Genomic DNA, 22033 nt, shown 5'->3' with positions numbered 1-22033 from the left:
TTAACTCAAACCTCGATAGTGTTTGTAGGGAAAGCGGGGAGCTCCATGCTAGAAGTGCCTGCTCGAGTCGAGTCGAGCCGCTGTCACTCAGCCGGCTGTGTTGGCGAAAAGCTTGTGCTCACACAAGGAAGCATCCCTAGAGAAAAATAACAAGTTTTAATAAAAAGTTAACTGTGTTTCCAGTTACCGCCTGGATACATAGTTAGATAAAAGTGATTTTTCTGGAAGTGGCTAGCTCTAGGTAGGTGAGACATGCTGAGGGACCCGGAGGGTGAATCCCACTGGAGCTGAGCAGAGCTGGGCTCTCATGGGATCAGCCGTGATCTCAGAGGAATCAGACTCCCTTTTAGTCTGGGATAGATGGCATTTCCTTGAAAAACAAATACAGATGTCCTTCAGCATAACTTACTCAAGAGCTCTGATCTTTGTGGACATTTGAATATTGGAAACCATGTCAGGTCTGTGACTCAAACCAGAGCTTCTGTAGTCTGTAAACACATGTATTTTTTTTCAGTGTACATCAGCTTTATAGTAAATAATGACGGTAAAAGAAACCAAGCAATTTCTTAAAAATGTAGTCCTCCAACTTCAAGACTAGATTAGGAAGGGTGTTCTTAGGTGAATGTGTTTGTGAGAATCAGTTCAGCTGGCATATATATGACATGAGGATTTCTCTCTGCAGCACAAATAGTGTGTCCTGTTAATGTGATTCCTAACATTCCAAAATCAAATATCTAGTGAGTGTCCTGTAACATGCTAAATTCTTACCCAAAAGAGGCTAACTCAACTTTTGGTTGTTTACTTGAAGCAAGAATTAGCATGAGACTCCAGCCAGCATGGGCGTGGCTGAAGTTTATGCTGTGTGAATTTACTGTTCTATAACATTGCTATAATTTCTTTTAAAATACTGATGGGTACCACACTACTGTTGTATTTCTGCCTCAGTTAAGTTACTTTTTGCTGCTGCTTACAAAAAGTCCTTTGCTGTACAGTCTGTGTTACTCTTAAGATCCTGCTTGCATAACAAAATGCAGTGGCAAATGAAGTAATAAAATAATATTAATATATGATAGCTTCTGATATTTCACATTAGTACCGCTCATAAGTGGAGGAACTAATGTTTACAAACAAATAATTATAAAATGCATTGTACATGAACAAACCTCACCAACTGGGAGATTGGACACTCTGTTCTGATACCTACATTTCTAAATCCTCACCAGAATTTCTTGATTTTCGGTGGCATTTGTTATGCCTGTCTGCACTCACACTGAAGCAAACACTGGAGCACTTACAGGCAATTGAAAATGACAGCTCAAGAAAGTAGGAAGTCTCAGTAGTTTGTCCTTTTCTTCTTGTGCTACTCCCCACCCCCTCTGAATTTAGGGAAGGAATTACAAATGATATTTCCTTTCCATTCTTAAGCAGAGAGATCATTAATGGATTTCACCTTCTACTGCTCTCTAGGAATTTGCTCACTATCAGGTGACAGATATGAATTGGTAGTAAATTTAAATGGGAGGCATGATAAGCAAAGATCGATTGCTTGAAACCCGATATGAAAAAGGTGTGAGGAAGTAGAACATTTCTACTTTAAAGATAATGGAGTGGTAGAGATATTTCTGCATTTATAGTGCATTTGATCCACCTGAAGTGCAACAACAACTTGAGCTTTTGTCCAAAATGAATTTTTGACCCAGAATCCTAGTACAGTCCACAGGAATAAAAGCACAAAGTCCAATGAAACACAACTCCAAACTCCATATAACAGAATGAAATGGGGAAACTTGCTGAAGTGAGTGTCCCACACACTGTGGACCCCAGAGGCCAATGCAAGTAATTCACACCATCAAGGAACAGCAAGGGACATAAGGCCCCCTTCTAAAAGAAGGGGTGAGTTGACAAGTGGAAGGCTTGCAGAGACATTGGGAAGAACACAGCACATCTTTTCACGTGCAGAATTGTGACCTTTAACTTTGTGCTTCCTGAAAAGCAAAATTTGGTAAAACAAGGTTACCCATTCTGTTTTTTTTTTTTTTGGTGTGTATGTGTATTTGGTACTAAGAAAGAAATGGTGTTTAGTTACTGCTAGGTGATTGCAAGTAAGTGGGGATGCTTTGTCATGTCTGTTGTTCTTTCAAGGAGCATTGTGCTTTAAAAGCTCATCTCTTATATTTCTTGATGTTTACATAAACTGAAGGATAAGAGATGCTGCTTAGAAAATATTAAATACTGTTGTGTATGCAGATTAGACAAATGATCAAAATACACTTTAAGATTCAAGTAGGAAATGCAGGAGTACAAAAATTTTAGGTCTTTTAAAGGCTGTCCTCCTTTAATTGTTCCTAATTTTTTCAGTAAATTCATACCAAAATACTTCATTAACAGTTGTGTCTTCTGTATGCCTTTCTGTTTATAAGGGCATTTACAGATTTAACCATGAACTAATGAAGAATTTATACTGTAAATCAGATTTTAAAATCTTGATTTAAATGCCCTAAACTTGGAGGCAGCTGAATTACTCAAAGAAGAAGAGCCTAAATAAACATTTTAATTATATGCACTTTAGCAGCACCTTCTTATTTCTACTATACGTTTGTAGTTAACAGTGTAACATTTAGATGATGTTCCTTCTGTCAGAGGTATCTTCAATTTCTTTGCCTGCTCATTCTCTGCTGGAGTGAAATCTCAATCCCCATTTAGTGATCCAGCCCAAATGTGAAAACTGCCAGAATCTAAATGCAAGGTTTATCTTCATAAATCTCACATGTGCATGCAAATGATACCTGCTGGTATAAACCAGCAGTTCCTTGACTAGTAGTCCTTCCACACCCGTTCTGTACTGGCTTCTCTTTTGCCTGCTAAGTAGAAATACTGCAGTAGAGTGAATGCCATGAGAGGACTGCTTTGAAAATACAGCTCCTGAGTGGATGGATGACTGTAGCCTGACACAGCTGCATGAGGGCAAATCCAAGATCAGTCTTACATTTTTTGTATAGGCAAACTTCTATACCTTGGTGAGAAACCTGACTGTCGTATTTCTATTCAAGAAGTACAATGCTCTTAATACCCTAATTCTAACAATCAAAAGCATTGTTCATAAAAATGGGAAGTTATTTAAAGGCTTTTCCTACTTTACTCTCTCCCCTCAAAGCACACGTAAGAACACAAGTCAGCTTGGTTGTGTTGGACGTAGCTGTCACTACACAGCAGTGCAAGTGATTCTTCATCAGGTGAAGAAAAGTGCTTTTCTGGAAAAGGCAGGAGGTACTGAAACATGCTGTCTTTTCACTTTGCAACTTTTGGTGGTTTTCCACCTTACTGAGAGAACCCAGAAATAACACTTCTTGTTGAATCTTGTGGTGCTTACCTATTTAATTGTTGTAGAAGTTCATTCTGCTTTGGGGTGTTGCAAACTTTCACAGGTTGAGAGAAGGCAGTGATTCTTTTCCTTAGCAGCGCTTCTCTGCTGTGCTTTAGGAATCTTTACAGAACCATCATGAATATCCCCATTTAAGTGGTAGGTCTTGCAGTATGTCCAGCATGCAAATCCATGTTTCAAGGACTCCATTTTCTGCAATGAAACTGTTTACTACAAAGGAAAAATCAGTTAGATGCCTCCTCAGCCCACTGAGAATATGGAGTAAGCAGTTTTCTCATGTGTTGGAACTCATGTTGCTTATGCTCCAAATGTATTTATACAAGTGGACTAATGCTGCCTGGTAGGTGGAGTAATGCTGTGGGTCACATCACTCTTTCCTTTGCTGGTGTGGTGACTTGCATGCCAGTGGCCAGTACTAACAGGAAACCACAGCTGCTCTGTTCACTGCACTGACAGCTGCCTAAAGAAGTAAAACAAACCAAGTAGGGTACAGGAAATGAGATGTCTGAATACAGATGACTTTGTTGGAAACTACTCTGGCAGTTCCTACTTAATAAATTCTTCTAAATAATTTCAGCAGGTTCTGTGAAAGGTGTAGAACTGGTTAAGCTACTTTTTATGTGATTGCTGATGGCCATTTATCATTAATTGATCAGTTTCAGAAAACAAAATGGACTTACTGAATTTTTACCTGCTTAGTAGTATGGAAGTGATTCTGTGTTTGTTAGGCAGCATTTATTATGAGAATAATGCTGTTAAGTAGTTTCAAAACTTTTTCAAGCCTTTCCATGTTAACCAACTGTCAAACAAGTCTGTTATAAATGAAACCAAATGAATCAGAGCCAGAAACAGCCTAACTTGTTTGTGCTCACCCAAACTGCTGTAACCAAGTCCCAGCTGCTTCCTCAGTTCAGAAAGGCTTTAAAACCAACCTTAGTTCTGGGCTAGATTTAGTATAACTTTCATTTACAGAGGAATTTTGAAAGCTTTGTCAAACATTACTTCTGAGTTCACTCTTTTATGTGAAGACAAATGAGTCTTACTTTATTTGTTCAGTTGACTTGGAGGTGAATGAATTTGATTTCCTGTGTAGTGCTGCCTTGGCTGGTTAGTGGAAGGAGCTATTCTGCACTACAAAACTTTTCTGTTGTCTGGTCTTGGCTGCATTTATTCTGCCTATCAGGATTTATCCTTCTCACTTGGCTCATGAGTTGATATTAATGAGTTTCTTACTGCATAAGGTGACTTTTATTCATGCCAGCCTTGCCGCAGTTTTCCAATTGCAGAGGTCCAAGGCTGGCACTGATCTCAGTGCCCAGTTACAAAATACTCTCTGTGCAAGCATTATTGTGGTTAAAACAGTGTACATACCTGATGATGGAAACCTTACTTGCAAAAGAAATCTGTACATGCAGGACTTGGACCAGTACATGTGCTGTCTCACCATTATTTATTCCTTTTCTAAGAGGGTAAGGAGTAGTGCTATAAGGCATCTTGGAACCAGCAGAGCTGTTTATCTTGGGGTTGAATTAATGGCTTTGATTTTTTTTTAAATCACGCATGGGTGAAAGTTAAGAGCTTTGCTTTTGGCCCAGGGTCTTTTGAGTAAGACATGGAAATGTACCCTTTGGACCATGCAACAGATGGAGCTATAACATGGACCATCTGTAACCTGAAATAAACCTTGGAAACTGATCTAACTCCAAAGGAGCAGGAGAGGTTGTTTTGGGGAAAAAAAGGTAATTAGCCTAGTTGTGGTAACACTTCAGTGTTACAGCTAAAGCTTATACGAGTGCCTTACTTTCACAGAATCATTAAGACTGGAAAATAGCTCTAAGATTGAGTCCAACCTTTGACCAATTTTCAAAGATTTCTATTCTCTTATTGTAGCTTATCTAACTTCACAATTAGTGCAATAGCGGATATACATTTAAATTGCAAGTGAAAAAATAAGGAAAGGAATGTATGTTTTGTGTTTTAATATGCTAGTTATAATGTGAACCATATCAGGTTTTTGTTTTTACCTTTGATATTCTTGTATGAGGCTATGCCTTGCTCTTTTGGCTGTGAATCTTTTTAGTCTCAGCTTTTTCATATAATCAGCTCATACTGTTGCTGCGGTAGCCAGCTTTGTCCTTGATCTTAAATAGTTGTTTTCCCTTGCTACTGTTGGCTCTTTGTCTATTTATAGAGAGATCATACCTCTCTCAGCATTGGGCTTTCTGCAGAAACACGTGTTGGGGAGAGGAATCTCCTGTGTGATAGCCTCCCTCCTGTTCTCTGGGTGATCCTAGCAAACACTTTTTTGTTGCATGAATTGACACAGCTCCATCTTGTTAGAAATTAGACTCTTAGGAAGAGCATGGAATTTGCCTGCCTCATGTCAGCACTGTGGTGGCTTCTTGTTTTGTGGCTCCTATGGCATTTGGACCAGCCAGGGCCAACTTGTGGTTTATGTCCCCCTCTGCACACACGCCCCTGCACGTGGTAATAATAATGTCTATTGGAAGCAGTTTACTGTGTCTCCCTGTTTCTGCCCTTCTTACTACAGTGTTGAGTGCACTTTAATGATCTAGTGATCTAATCCTTTAGGTGGGGCTGAGGTAGTTCTGTAGGTGAGAGACTTTACTTCATAGCCAGATTCCAAGTGCATAAATTCATGTCCTATTTGCTTGCCTGGTAGTGCACTAGATTTGCCATATTCACATTTAATACACCAAGTCTTATCAATGCACCAGAGGTAGTTCTTGAATAGAGAAAATTCTTGGCTTTTCTCAGCATAGATTGAAATAAACGTATATGTTTAAGCATATTTCAAGTGCAGCTTATTAAAAACATACAATAAGTGGTATGCTGAAGTATTCTGGCTGGCTGAATACCTTATAGTCATTTTATACATACTGGTGCTTAAAGCAGAATTGGGGGGGGTGTCTCTATAGGGAATGTCTGTCCTACCCCAGCTTTGTAGCTGGCTAGTGCTGTGTAGGAAGAGATAAATATTTTTATCTCTTCTCTTGGCAGTTAGTGAATTGAATTTAGGAATTAGTGGTTCTTGTTGCTGATTGGTGTCCAGTGTCCTTGTTTTCCAGTACTGAATTACTCATCTTGCTTTGTTAGGTTTATCTGGAATTCCTTTGTCTTCAATAATTACAAATTGGTCACTGAGCTGTTTTTCACACTTTTCAAATGGTTAAATAAGGTTCAGCAGTTTCCTTCTTGGGAAGGTTGAATTGTTTTTCTGAGTCTAGAAAAATGTGTGTGTTCTGAAAGGGTTTAAGAATTGCTTGGATGATAGGTCCCTACTGAGTTGTGTCAGTGAATACTGAGTTTGATGGTAGTACAATCACAATTGCACTTGTTTACTACCCAAACATGAAAATATACATAACCCAGAGTTAAAACATGAAGGCATTGCAGTAAGTGCTGGGGCTGATTTATGGATTTTGCAGAATCCGTAGGTGAGCATCTATACTGAAGCTCCTTCAGATGGTGGGCTTAGACCTTGAGCCTTTGGGCTGGGTCAGGCAAGCTGCTAACCCACAGAGCTGCTGCAGAATCCAGTGCTGCTAACTGGGAGATTAACATGCCTGTAGTCAGTCCTAGAACTTCCAGAGGAGATGATGACATCTGTGTTGCTGACTGTGTATGGCTAGTGTAGGATAGCTGCTGCTCTGGAAGGTTTCTTTTGATGAGCAAGCACTTTGCAAATAGAGGTGAGCAGAACAAATGCACCATATTTACAGGAATTGTCATCTGTAAAGGACCCAAATTACTTCCAAAGTTCACAAGAACATGACAACCAGAAGAAAACACCGAAGTCAAAGCAGGACAAAACCCTTGGTTAGATATTAATAATTTAGGCTGAGATGCAAATGTGTTCCAGGTTCTGGGGAACTCGAGAGACTTACTAAGATTTACAAGATACTTGGAACAGAAGGAGTAGTTTACCAAGTGTTTTGCTTTGAACTGTTGCTATGGCAACTGTTGAGGGTTTGAGACTTTGAATACCTCGTGCTCGTTAGTAGCAAGGGCACATGGAGGTACTACCATTTAGGATCACTGCACAAGAAGCTCAGAAAATAGTGACATGAACTACCCTAAATAGATTTGTAGGCGTACTAGAAAGGCACTAGTCATCCTTGAAAAGGATCCTTGAAAAGGATGACTACCGTACACCACATTTTCTAAGGAAGCATAATAAACACCCTTAACATCACAGAACATACAGAAGTCTGTACAATGTAAAATCTAGTAGGATGTACAACCAATTTTCTTGGAAATCAAGGTCTTTGTTATGCATATATTAGTACACCCCTTGCTACAAAATGATAAAATGATTAAAATTATAACTAACTGCTGTTACTATAGAATCCAAAGTAGCCTTGCTGATAAAGACTGCTTTGATGTGAGGAAGTAACTGAGATATAATATCTCCATCATACAGATCATAAAAAAGAAGTTTTAAAAGCATAGACACTGCCATGTAGTGATAAAGCCTTCTCTTCATACTGACCAATACTAAAAAATTCAATGAAAACTTATTTCCTCATTTAGAAGCCTTTGTGCATAGAAAAACAAAGTTACTCTTAGCATACTGTTTAACTTCTTGGGGCGTGGTAAGGAAAGAGAATTCTCAACTGGAACAAGAATTCATATGTTTTCCAATGAAAAGTATTTTCCATGGTCGTGAGTCATACTGTAACTTGAGGCTTTCTTCAAACTGTTTTTTTGCAGTTGTCTGTAAAAGTCACAAGTTTCCAGAGACTTACTGAGTGGGACTTGCCAGAGTTAAAAAAAAATTGTAATCTTGCTACCTAACAGTGACTTTGTTTGCTTTTATGTGGTGAGAACCTTAAAAAAAAACCAAAAAACCAAACCCAGTATTTTATCTGTGCATATGGTCCATTTTTAGACTTAGGCTATTGAATGCCTAGTAACACTGCCAAAAGATGCCACACAAATGCGTGGCAATACTCCTGCCAAATTAGGAAGCTGTCAAACTAAATTTCAATGATGTCCAAATAGAATAGAAATTAAGTAAGTCTTTTATCTTTGTGCCTGTGCTTGCAGATGGAATGTACAGCATTCTCAGATGCCTGCTTCTCATCAGTCTTAACAGCTTAGCACAAATAACTTCCCTGTCAAGAGGTGGCCCTCCTGTAGAGTAATTACAATTCCTGGAAAACAGTAACTGGCTGAATTGTGAAAAGGAATTAAGTGTTAGCACATCTTAAATGTTCTGTGCTCCTGCCAGGGAAGGGAAAAATTCATCACACCTGTCAGAGAACTTGGGTTCACATCCTGAACTTCACCTAATGAAAGATTTTACCACATAAACTAGAGAAGAATGACCAGTAAAGTCAGCACAACTCTCAGAACTGACTAGTCTTCCACTTACAAAGATAAAGCCAGCAGTCAAGCCATTTTAATTACAACTGTTTAAAAGCCTGGAAAAGGAGTTAAACCTTATTCTGAAGTCCAAAGTTGTCCAGAAAAGAACGATTTTGACCTCAAGTCCAAAAGTTTCCTGTGTTCTGGTATGTGTACATGGCTGACAGGCAGCTCAGTTGAAAGCCTGTCAGTAGTTTGTTAGTTTTGGGGCTTTTTCCCTATTTACCTTCATATGAAGACTTAACATTTATTACGTCAAAGTTTGTGGTAATACAAGGAACCAGAGATCTAACTGTTCTACATGCACTGGAGTAAATATGTGCACCAGCACTTCCAGTTAAAGTGCTGCTTGTTTACCTGTTCAGATCCTATCTTCTGTATGATTTGCAGAAGAAGCCTCCCTCTCTTTTTGTATTTTGCTTCCCTCTTTAAACTGTTCAAGATAACTATCCCAAAGTATTTAGTTTCCGTGCTGCTTTTTATATATCAATAAACAACATTTTGTGTGCCTGCAGGAGTACATTTATAGCAAAACTGCTTTGTATACACAGCTTGGAAGTTTCAATAGGTAAATGGGTTGAATAAATACACAGTGATCTAGTTCACCTGGGGGGTGGAGGGGCAGAGTTCACTTTTGGTCAACATAGGCTGTGACTCCAAACTTGGCTGGCTTGAGCAATACTCAGATGAGACCTGTCCCCAGAGTACCTGCTCAACCAAGAAGGAATGGTTTCCCCAGGCAGGACAGTGCCATAGGCAGTGCTCACTCTTGCTCAGAGCTTGACAGAAGGACAACTGCTCCTCTGAAGAATTAGAGGAAGACTTATTTAAAAAACCCCAACACATTAATATTCTAACTTTGACTGGTCTTTTGGGCTCTGATAGGTTCTACTTAAATTTTGAATATTACTTCCCATGAGAAGGTTATTGACAGCTCAGACATCAACTCCTTGCAGCTATCTTAAGTCAGAAACTATGTAGTTTGCTTTTGGAGACCACCCTTCCCCCCTGTACACAATAAATTTAAATTCTGTTCTGCAGAGGCATGGTACTTTCTTTTACTGATTGAACTCACATAAGAAAGCAGCACTTGGCCCTCAGCTTTATTTGAGCAGCACTTAGTTCCTTTGAAACTGGGATTGTTTCCAGAGCATTCAGGAATGGCTTTCATAGCAGCACAGTGCTTTAGTTTGGATAATGTATGCTGGCCTTTTTTCACTCCTGAGAACCTGAATATGGTCTTCTCTTTACATAATAGGAAATTTGTGGTGCCATGTTCTGGCATCTAAAGGACACTCTGTACCTGCTACAAACCACCGTGCAACTTGGCAGAACCTACAGCCAAAGATTTGGGGAGTAAAGATGGGAATAATAAATTATTCATGGCTCTGTTGTAGACTTGGTTAAGTAGGAGAAACTTGGATAGAAACAAACATACAACTGTAGGACCCTTTTGGTTGTGGCCACATGACTTTGGGCACATGTTGATCTTAAATATCGTATTTAAGCTTCTCTAGTTCTCTGCATCTGCTTTGTCAGTTTGGTTAAATATTTCCTACTCTGTAGCTACCTTGAGATAAATGAGTCTTAACTCTGAGTTCAATAAATTTATTGGATTTTTTCCATTTTTCAGAAGACTGGTAAGAGTCAGGCAGGTGAAAGATCTCCTTACCTTTGTAACCATTCTTTTACTCAGCTTTGAGCTGCCTTGAATGCTGAGCTCACTCGTGCATCTGAGCTGCTGCCAGCACACAACAAATTGAATTTGCATTTGTACCATGTGTCAGCACACACTTGCAGCCCTGCTGAGTGACTTGGAGCAGGGAATGCAGGTGTGGGCTGGCTTCCATGTGGGAATGTGGATGTGGGATGGGTGGCCTTGTCTCACAAGCTCACTGGTGTAGGACTATTCCCTCAAAATGTTTTGAAAAAATTCAAACTAGCAGAGTGGTTTGTTGCTTTTTGTTTTGTGGCTGTGCCTAGCAGCCAGGGCCTTAAAGCCAAGGCTTAGAACTTAACAGGAGCTTCTATTACTCCATCAACAAGATCTTGATTATAACCTGTACTGATAAGTTACGCTCAGGAGCAAAGTTAATCTTGTATATACAACGAGTGAAGTCCAAAGCTAAAGATCTTGGGTCTGAAGAGCTTTATCAGCCTCTCGAAAACTCTGCTCTTAGCTACCTGTCACCTTGATTCATCTTCATCACAAGGAATATTCACTCTTTTTCCCTAAGGCTGAGTGCTGCCATTAAGCTACTGCTTAGAAAATTACTGGAGTAGTGAATTTCTGCTACATAAAAGATAAACATTTAAATAGGGGAGCAGGGTGTTGTTCTTTATCTCTTAGAATAAATAAGTTGATAAACAACCTACTTGCATGCTAAAGATTGTTGGTGTGGATTAACCCTTCCCAATTTATAAACATTTATGAAGGTGTTCAGTGAATTCCTATTTTTTCTCATGTGTCTTTTGCAGGTATCCGTTATAGTATGGACGTTAGTGTGGATGAAGTGAAAGCCTTAGCATCTCTCATGACATACAAATGTGCTGTGGTTGGTAAGTGTTCATTTTTCAAGCAAGATTTCAATCTTCAGTTTCAATCAGTACTGATGTAATTACATAGAAAAACCAAACATGTAAAGGATTAAAATGAATTTCAGACTCTAATCTCTAATTTAAATCTATAGCAAGGTGGGAAAATCTATAGTGACCAAAATAATAGTACATATTCCCTTTCCTGTCACTGAAAATAGCTAAATAAGGTTGCATTTTTGTTTGAAAAGTCCACATTGTGCTAACTACCCTCTCCCATAGACAGTACTACATCTTGAACTCATATTCAAGTATGACAAACTTAGATTAATAGGGGACTAATTTTAGGGAGAACAGATGGAGGCTGTAAAGGATGAGCAGGGGAGCTATGGAGAGCAAAGGATAAAATTCCTTTATGGGTTATAAAGAAGTATAACTTGTACACAGCTACTAAATTGTAGAGAAGTTTGGAGAGAATCTGCATATTATGTGTAAGAAAAGAAAATATTTTCCTAATGTATATAGATGTGCTTAGGACTCCCAAAGTAACATTTTTGAGCTAAACTAGTAAAATACAAAGGGTAAAACTTAAAATTTCTACAAGTGTCAAGTACAAGAGATATTTAAGCGTAGAAAATTTAAATAATGAACATTTGACTTTTAAAGACCCTTTTCAAAGTGCCTTGAAAGATCTCCCATTTTTATGAGTACCTAGATCAGATTATAACCTACACTTCAGAAGCCATAAACGCAGCAAAACCAAAATCACCACTAAAATCAAAGAATAATTACACATCTTTCTCACGTGTTCTGCCTTTATTGTTGAAAAAGTAAAATGATTTTCCTTTGCATTCTTGTAGATGTGCCATTTGGTGGGGCAAAGGCTGGTGTCAAGATCAATCCCAAGAACTACACAGTAAGCCTAATTATAGATAAAAATTTGGGTATCTGCAATACTGAAGCCAGCCAGTTTAAAAAGCTCTTCTAAGGGCATTGTTGACCACTAAAAACCTCCTGCCACTTCTGCCTCTGTAAAGGCTGAATGTAGCCTGTGCATGCAATAGGTAGGAAAAGAATTTTTAAGAGGTCTGTGTTTTGGAGGTGGAATACTTCAATTACTTAATTTATTATTTTTTTCTGAAAATCAGAAGACTACAAATAATTTGGAACCTGGAAATTTTTTAAAGTTGATACTGTTAATAAAAGCTTAAATTAAGTTACTCTTCAAAAAAAAGTTAATGTTTTTGTTTATTTTGACTAATAGTTTTATGCTCCATTAAACCATTCTATGCAGTGTTCCAGTGTGAATAATAACTAACTTGGCTTATAAAAGGTTTACTGCAGGCTTGCCTTCTTGTCCTAATTAAAACAACTTGTACAGAAAGGAATACTAGAATACATAACAGATATTCTAAGCTGAAAGCTCCTGTAAGGATTTGTGTCAAGTCATTTGGCTGTGTGGATTACACAAGTGGCAGGGCCAGCTCTTGCTGTTGCTGGTTGTAAATCGTTCACACAGGATATCAGATTTGTTTGCTGGAAATCTCTGCTATGGGCACAGGTGGTTCTTCCTGTGCCATGCTCCCAATTTGTCATGGATCAGAATGTACAGAAAGAAAGCCCAATGTTTCTTGTCCTGCCTGAGTACCAACGGTCTGCTAGGGAGTGGCATATAAATTATATAAATTATGAATCATCCTTTCTTCTAAAAGAAGAGGGCGTTGGCTTATGCTTGGGCTAAGTTTGAGCAAATACTCATAAGCACTAATGATTTCTTCTGATATTTATTGCATTTTCTCTATAGGACAATGAATTGGAAAAGATCACAAGAAGGTTTACCATGGAGCTGGCAAAAAAGGGCTTTATTGGTATGTTGGGCAGCTTTACTATTCAAATTTAGGGATCTGATTTGTTGTGCATTGGCAGTGTCTGCTGGATGATAGCCTGAAATAACGGTATTTTTGAGAGCTGTAAACAATTTGGATACAGAACTTTCAGCAAGAACCACAAAGAATTGAGTCATTGCATCCTAGTGCCTTTTAAAGGGAACTGTGTCTTAACTTTTTCTGCTGGCTGTTGTAGCTATGAGAAGCCACAAAAGCTGAGGTCACGGTATCCAAAATGAATCACATTTCTCTCAGAGTGAGATCATAAAATGGTGACCATATTTGTGGCAGTTTTAATCTCTAATAGCAAGCTCTTCACTGTTACTGTTTCCTGTAGTCTCAATTGAGGCTTTTGGCAGGTATCTGAGGAAAGAGAGGAAGGAAATAGAAGATCCACCCCAGCAAAAGTTGATGGCTTCACCCATGGCAACCAGAGGCTGGAGGGGAAGCGTAGGCAAGAGGCATAGGAGCCTGTTGTAACAGAAGCTCAGCTTCTGTAATGTCAGTAGGGCTTTATTCACACTCAGCCCTGAGCTGTTCTGGTAGCTTTGCTGCCTGGACATCTTCTCTGCAGAAAGCTGACTATTACCAACTCAACTTTTAATTGAAGAGAGCAGCTTTACCCAGAGAAGGTTCTTACTCAAATGAATAATGAGGCATGTAACTAATTAAAGGTCTGTCATGTATTCCTGATATCTAAAATACCTTGGGAATGTCTATCCTTTAATCTGCATTTTCTTGCTCTTTAGCCAGAGTGTTTGCTGCTCTTCCAGACAGAGCATTTATCATCTAAATAGAGCTCCTTTATAAACACACTTACTGATGTTACATGTGACTGTGGTTTTACTATACTCAATGAAGCTATAGTGATAATTAGTTCTGTGACAATTAAAATGGTTTGATAAAATTATCTTCCTTTTTGGCTCTCTGGTTGGTGCTACACAACTTGCACAAACCTTTTAAAAATACCTAGAAAAAATTGTCAGGACAGAGTTGCATATAATATCCTGATTAGCAGGTTTCCATGATCTTAAATAGTCTGGGGAAATACTATTTTTAGCTATCTAAAAAAAAACAGATTTTTTTTTTTAATTTCAACAGATGTGTGAGACTTCTTTTAAAGGTTTATTTCATCAAGAAAGAGAAATGAAACCTTTCTTGAAGTAAGCAGTAAAATCAAATGCATGTGCTACAGTGCAGTGACTAGGTACAGCTTACCTTCAATATTTAATTCTTCACCCAGGAACAGAAAGGAAATTCTTATGCAGAAGAATCCAATCAATATCACAGTATATAGAAATCATACCCAGATAGCACCCTCCCTGCAAAAAACCCCAAACTACTCCTCTTCTTATTTACCAAGCGGCCTTCACCTTTTATCAGATGGCTTATGTAAAGGTTAGGGGTTTTGATAATATTGTACAAAGGTGTGATACAGCATCTAAAACTGCATTGAATCCAGAAGAATATGTTGCTTGTACAGTAAACTGAGGATTAAACAGGAAAACAGTTCTTCTCTGTTAAGGCCTGCAGTTCACAAGGGAATAATGATTGACAATAACTATTTCTGTTGGATCCTTAAGAGCTTTTTTCACTGTTGCCAACAGGACCTGGTGTGGATGTTCCTGCTCCTGATATGAGCACAGGGGAGAGGGAGATGTCCTGGATTGCTGACACCTATGCCAGTACCATAGGACACTATGTAAGTCTTGTGCAGAGGCTTTCAAGCAGAAAAGCTGCCTAATCATATCAATTTGTTTACTTACTTGGTCTAAAAATATTCTTACAAACTGTGACAGCCTCAGTGGTGTGAGGATTTTAGGGTACAGCAAAGGAAAAATAGCTTTGAAGATAGTATTCTTACACTAGCCTTAAAAGAAGCTTCTCTGATACAATACTGATTACAGTTGGTCAACAAAAGAAAATACATTGTTTTTAAAGGTATATAGTCTAAAATTGGTTTCTATTTCTGTAATTTTCCTCTGTTTTTCATTGGTACTGTAATTAGTAATTTAAAGTTGTTAACTGATAACTGAATTTACAAGTTTTATTAAATACATGCTCATGGTTTTGTTCATTCAAGAGACAATGCAAATTACATTCACACTATTGGTATAACTTCTAAAAGTTTTAAGACTCTCTGCAGTCTACTAGAAGTAACAAGCTTCATTGTGGACTTCAGCAAATTCTTCAAAGTGTAAAGCAAAAGGACACTGACATAATTTATAGCCCAGGAGGCAATAAAAGAAATTTAAAGTTTTTAAAAATTACTTTTTAATGCTTGGCCTTTGTCCTTGTGTCAGTGGGGTTATTTGTACCTGTTAACCAAACACTTTTGTTGTACGCTTTCAACAGGTCTGTTCAAAGAAAAAACACATTTTGGACAACTTCTTTGTCAGTAGCTGTGTATTAATGTGTTCATCTGCTATTCTAGTGCATGTTTGCCTATCCCAGCTCCTCTTTCCTTGTACTCAGTGCAGTCCCTTGCAGCAGCTCCCTGAAGCCCTGCAGGGTGTGTGCCTGGGCCATTGGTGCCACTGCCACGTGCCCCGCTCTGGCACATTGCTCAGGATGTGCCTGCTGTCCTCAGGCAAATCCTGGCACAGCGCTTGTCTGGGGCCTTGGACACTGCGAGGTGCAGTGGCACAGGTTATTCTAAGTCTGAAATGCAGTCTGAGGTGTCTTATGGAAGGAAAAAGGCATGCTTGAAGAATCAGCTGTGGCATGTTGACTAGTTAAATTACTTTTGCACTAATCTTTCTGTTAGGGATATCACTGTGAAACATTATTTGCTTTTTGCTATTTACATAGGTAAATCTTTTAATTAAAACTTGATATAAAATGGCAAAGTTATTAATTCAGAAGGACTTCAAAATGCAGGGTGGCAATTAGTTTCCTCAGTCAGAACTTAAAATTCCAACTTAGAGCAAAACTACTGCTTCAAACCATTGAGTTTTAACATTTAACCCATGGCACTAAAATCTGTATTTCACTGTGATACAACAGCACTGTGTTATTGAGACTGACAAGAAGGATCACAACAAGTGACCTGCCTTAAGATTTGCTATATTGAAGAGTTCTCATGCAGTTTTATACAAAAGCTCAATTTTTTTTAAAATTAAACTAACCCCTGATAGAGAAGCTTTCAAATGGATGAATTTCTTATTCTTACCACTTTATAAGCTCACCTTATTGTGTAGTCCTACACATTCTTATGATTCAATGACAACAGAAAAGAAAATAACTACTGAGGATTAAAATTGGAATTACCCTACAACAGCTTCTTTTTAGACTCCCTCTGTATGGCAGTATCCTATTGAAAAATAAAAAAACTTGAGAGGATTCAGGAACGCTTTTCTGCAAAGTTAATTAAAAATGGAAATAAGGGCTGGGGATGGGGGGGGGATGTTAGTTTCCTTAATTTTGTTGGTTTGCTTGTTTGTACTTGAGAGAGTGGTAACCACAGTGGAACTCCAGAGCTATTGTGGAAAATGACCAGGTAATGGAGAAGGAAAGTGAGAATTCTGACAAGGCTATAAAAAGGGGAATAATCGATCAAAACCAGTCTCTAGAGGAAGATGTTTCAGATCTGTTTGGGACACCAAGAGCAAAAATAAAGGTGATTAAGGAATACTAAAAGGATAAAAATGACCATGGGGGAAGAAGGAAAGGGAACTAAGAGCAGAAAATGAGCAACGAACAGAAGTGAAACAAGCCGTAACTGCAAACACAGATGGAAGCTGTGCAAGGTGCCACGTTCAGTGGAGTGGAAAGATAACTCTGGTGAGAGGGATCTGTCTGAGATACAGACCTGCTGGCTCTGTGCTTGCACACTGCACACAGCTGTGCTCAGGGAGTTTTCAGTGGGAAGGATAAATCAAATAACAGATACAAGCAGATAAGGGAAGTTCGCTCACAACCAACCATACAGAGCGAGGAGAGCTGGAGAGACAAGGAGAACATCATTGCAGGGGGAAAGGGGTAAAGAAGCTTAGTGCCTGAACATCACCAACTAAGTTCAAAAGCTACCAGTGCTGAAATAGAAGTCTATGATGCTAGCTATAAGCCATTTTTCAAGGTTCTCTTCCAAGTAAAAGCCATGCTCTTTGGTTTTCACCCAAGATGTTTTGAAAGTTTGTGCTTATTCACTTGAAACCAAAGATTTTAGGACTTTGACATCAGCTGTGGCTTTTATATGTGACTTCAAGAAGACCTGGATGTGTCCTCACTTCATGCTCTATTTTCTTGCCAAATCATGCAAGTTGTTAATAACTACCATGTTAACTGTTCCAGAAAATCCATCTGAAGTTGCTGGATCACTGAGTTACATATGGCTGAAGTTTTTTATTAAATTAATCCTTTCCGCTCTTCTGCACTTCCTGACACAATCAACAGACTTTTGGTACACAGGAAAGGACTTTGATAAAGACATTCTTATATATGGGGGGAAGCTGTATTTCTTCACATATTTATAAAATATATTCCCTCTTTTGTGAATGCACAAAGCCCAAAGCATAGTTTAAGACCATATAACAGAATAAAAACCTGAAAGTCTACCAAAGCATCAGGCCAATGGGTTCCAAGAGAACGGCCCTGCCAATGTTTGTTACAGTTGACATGCCACAAGAGGGAGCATACAGCTTATGGAGAGCAGCGAGCTGGCTTTTGAGAGGCTGAATTAGGAATTCTGTGGCAAGCCCAGCATCACCTTTATTGTTCTTCTAGAGGCTTATATGTTAACTCACTGATATTTTCAAACAGGAAATAGTTTTAGTCTTCATTATGGCTCTAGTCTCCTCCAGCCATTCTGCCTGCACTTACTTTTGTGTGCTCCTTTCCTTCCTCTCACCAAGCACCCTGCACCACAGGCATGCAAATGCTTTTGGCACAAGGGACGGAGCAGAGGGAGCCTCCCAGTGAATGTGTGCCTGGTGGAATGGAAACCCATCCGGCTGCTGGCACTCTCATTTCAGTGCCTTCTCTTTCATCCCTCCTTTTTCACTTGTGCTGGAAGCCAAGGCACTGTGTGACTGTGCTCCCAGGGTGTGGGAGCATGGGAACCACTGCTGACAGAAGAGGGAGTTCCAGTGTCTGCTTTGGGAGAATTTCTTTCATGGTATTAATTCCAAATGGAAAAATCAGCTATGATTTTAAATAGCTGTTTTATCTTGGCTGACTATCTGGAATATGGAAAACTTAATTTTATTGCCACCAAATTAACAATGGAGGCTTGATTGTAAATGCTGCTTTTCTGAATAAAAGTAGTAAATACACGACTTTTCCTATATGACCTTCAAACTGCAGATTTCCTCTGAGAGCATCCCTGTATTCTGAGTACAGACCTCATGCCTTATTTTGTAATTGTAAAATAACCGAATTTGTTATAAAGGAACACTAAACACTTTTAAAGATTATTAAAAGCCAGTTCAAGGATATCAAAACTAGTGATGTAAAGAAGTTGTGGCTGTAAATAGGAGTTGACTTAAAGAAACATTCCTGAAAGCTTTTTGATTGTCTGCTTGTGGATGTCACCATGATACACAGACTAAAGTTAGCACACACACTTAGAGGCAACAAAAAATCACAGACCATATCCACAATTGCATTACACAACTTTCCTGACAGAATATTCTGAGGTGTTCACACAAAGTGAGGAAGGAAATCATCTTTACAAACTAAATTCATTTAAGCTATATCATGTTCCAACTCTTAAAATTCCTGGTTTCATGTCAAAAATGTACAAAACTTCTTGTTCTAGCTGTTTTTTGATTGATTAATTCCACGTCTCACAAGTCCTTTGCTGTTTTACAGGATATTAATGCACATGCATGTGTAACTGGTAAACCCATCAGCCAGGGTGGGATCCATGGACGTATATCTGCAACTGGCCGTGGTGTCTTCCATGGAATTGAAAATTTCATCAATGAAGCTTCTTATATGAGCTTATTAGGAATGACTCCAGGATTTGGAGATAAAACATTTGCTGTTCAGGTAACTTTTTTCCTTAGACAGTAGGAAAATAAGTAGTACACAGACTTTCAGTAGAGCTGTTTTTAAAACTAGCCCTTAAAAACTGAGAGAGCTTTAAAACTTCCAAGTTAACCTTTACTCTCAAACTTTAGAATCATTTTTTAAGCAACATAGGTGTCCTTTATTTTGGACTGGTTTTTATAAACTGAACTTTCACTTGCACTCTACAGGCACAAAGCCAAATCTCTATACTCATTATGGTCTTGTAAGCTACAAGCACCAGAATGTAATACTATTACACGAGATCTTTAAGCACACTTTTCAGTGAGCTGTGACACTGGTTTTACCTACACAAAATTTGGTGCAATGTTTTACAATAAAAAATTTAAGAAGAGGGGGAATTGAGGGTTCCATTACAGAATAAGCACTTAGAAAAATAGAAACTAAGACCTTATCCTAAATTTGTAGGGTTGAATGTACATTTTTGGTGTTCCTAAGACTTGGGAATTTATGTAGTTGAATTTTGAAAGTGTTCAATGGTCAGTAGTATCCATTATCATTCCTAAAACTTCCAAGAGAGGAAACTTGTTCAACTTTAAACAGTATGTTAAATGGAGCGTTTGAGGAACTGATTTGTTTTGTTGCTTTCAAAAGTGCTTGTTAGAAAAGAAATAGCAGGGTAATTGTAACCTCCCAAGTTGTCCTCTAGTTAACCTGTGGTCTGCAACAAACATCTCTGCCCTGCAAAGGTCCAGCACTTCTCTCCCTGCTCTTTGGCATTTTCATGCCTGGCAGAGGACTAACAAACAGGCCCCTAAGCAAAACTTGGACTGAAAATATGGCCATAAGAAAAGCAGAAAATTCTGGTAGGAAAATGAACCTAGAGCATTTCAAAGAGACTTAAAGCATGACAGACTCTTTTATCGAAGTTTGCTTCTAATACATAAGCAAAAATCCCAACTATAACCAAAGCTGTGTTATACAGGAATTTATTATTCAGGGCTTTTTTCAGCACAGAATCATACTACAACTTCCAACGTTGATCATATGACTTTTTGTCTGCTATTTGTGTTCTTTTACTTCCAGAACATCCTGGAAGTAAAGGAACTTAATGGCCTGGAATTAAATCAGTAGTCATACAAAAATCCATTAATCCCTTTAAGAGGGTGCCAGTCACAAGGTGGATAACACAGAACATTCCCAGGTTGATAGACATCATCATTTTGACACTTTCATAGTAGCATTACCTCTTCCTTTCTATATTTCCAGTATAAAACACTCATCAGAACTATACATTGCTGGCTACAGTGCATAATTTCTGCAGTGAGATTCAGACAAGAATAGTGTGTATGTAGATTTCTTCCATCTTGCCTATGCACATCATCTAATGCCAAGATGTGCCAATAGATGAAGAACTATTTAAAACTGTATTAGCCCTAGCAGTAATCATCATTTTTAACTGGAAGGTTAACTACTTTTCCCTTTCTCTTTGCACCCTCAGGGATTTGGTAACGTGGGCTTGCATTCTATGAGATACTTGCATCGTTTTGGTGCAAAATGCGTTGCTGTCGGAGAGTTCAATGGCTCCATCTGGAATCCTGATGGGATTGACCCAAAGGAACTAGAAGATTTCAAATTGGTATGAAACTTAGCTAAGCAGAAAGGGTTTCACTTTTGTCAGCTTTGCAAGTACAGAGAATGACTGATGACTGTAAACTGGTGTTGTGATATTTAAAGCATGCTGCATATAGTCCTTTCAAAATGGCTTAGAAATATTGATTCTTCTGACTTTCCTTCTTATCCCCAACAAGAATGCAAATGCAGGTGGTACCTTTTTTACCCTTTGATCTGACTCTCAAAAAATGTCTGTATGTGTGCAGGCTGATTACTTTCTTTTCAGAATTGGAATTATTATTATATTGCCTTTCTTATGCCTAAACTAGAAAGGATGTCTTAAGGAACCAAGGCAAGGAGGTTCCTGAAGGATTCCTGACTGAGAATCACAAGCACATGGTTGTTTAAGATGTACAAAGTGTACTTTTGCTGTTTCTTACCTATTGGATGTTTCTGAAAGAATGAAAGCCTGGCTGGCAGTGTGACTTGAATGTGTAGTTTATCATGAAAACTGGATGTGGTCTTTTTATTTCAGCTTCCACATGAAGCAGACTTGAGGGGACAGTTCACAGGCACTAAAATACAGTCTTCTACTTAAAACTTCTTGGGGGCTTATTTTATGCATTTTCTTTTATATAGGGAATATTTGAGTTTCTTTATCACCCTCTTTCTCAAAAGAATGTAGATTCTATCACTAAACAAAGCCTATCATTGTAGTACTGAATTTTAAAAACCATTTGAATCTTATGTGATGCAACTTATCCTGGGTGTAGCAGACTAGTGAGTCATTTTGGTTGTTTGAAAACTATTTTAAGAGCTGAGAGGAACCTTTTTTTAAATATTCCAGAGCCCAAATGTTTCTCAGTGTCTTTATGCAGAGAGCACTTATGTTTCAGTCTTGGGAACTTTGTTCCTGAAGCTTTGTAGCTTGCTTTTCATGTCTAAGTAAGGACAGGAATTACATCATGTGCTGTCTCTCTAGTATTGTTGCTTCTCACTTTTCTCACTCTGAAAGTCAGAAGGGAAGAAATTGGTGTGAGTGCAAAACACACTAAAACCACTGTGGTTTGTTTTCTTCACACAGCAACACGGGACAATCATGGGCTTCCCTAAAGCAAAGCCACTTGAGGGCAGCATTCTGGAAACAGAATGTGACATTCTCATCCCAGCTGCCAGCGAGAAGCAGTTGACCAAGGCCAACGCACACAAGGTTAAAGCAAAAGTAAGTCAGAGACTTCAAATGGAAATGAAAACC

The 22033-nt window shown here is 38.6% G+C and overlaps 1 protein-coding gene across 1 annotated transcript in view; it reads left to right on the top strand.

Annotated features, from left to right (window-relative positions):
- GLUD1 (glutamate dehydrogenase 1) overlaps window positions 1–22033 on the top strand; it is a 28816-nt gene that overhangs the window by 761 nt on the left and 6022 nt on the right. The window contains exons 2-8 of the mRNA XM_071438713.1: window positions 11252–11332; window positions 12169–12224; window positions 13113–13176; window positions 14802–14896; window positions 19006–19185; window positions 20666–20803; window positions 21863–22000. Coding sequence (XP_071294814.1) covers window positions 11252–11332; window positions 12169–12224; window positions 13113–13176; window positions 14802–14896; window positions 19006–19185; window positions 20666–20803; window positions 21863–22000 — 752 coding nt within the window. The remainder of the gene's footprint in view (window positions 1–11251; window positions 11333–12168; window positions 12225–13112; window positions 13177–14801; window positions 14897–19005; window positions 19186–20665; window positions 20804–21862; window positions 22001–22033) is intronic.

The sequence above is a fragment of the Agelaius tricolor genome, unplaced genomic scaffold (assembly GCF_023055355.1).
Source record: "Agelaius tricolor isolate 1412-34295 unplaced genomic scaffold, bAgeTri1.0.p SCAF_13, whole genome shotgun sequence".
NCBI lineage: Eukaryota > Metazoa > Chordata > Aves > Passeriformes > Icteridae > Agelaius > Agelaius tricolor.
The sequence above is the reverse complement of the archived record's forward strand: the minus strand, read 5'-3'. Positions and strand labels throughout refer to the sequence as shown.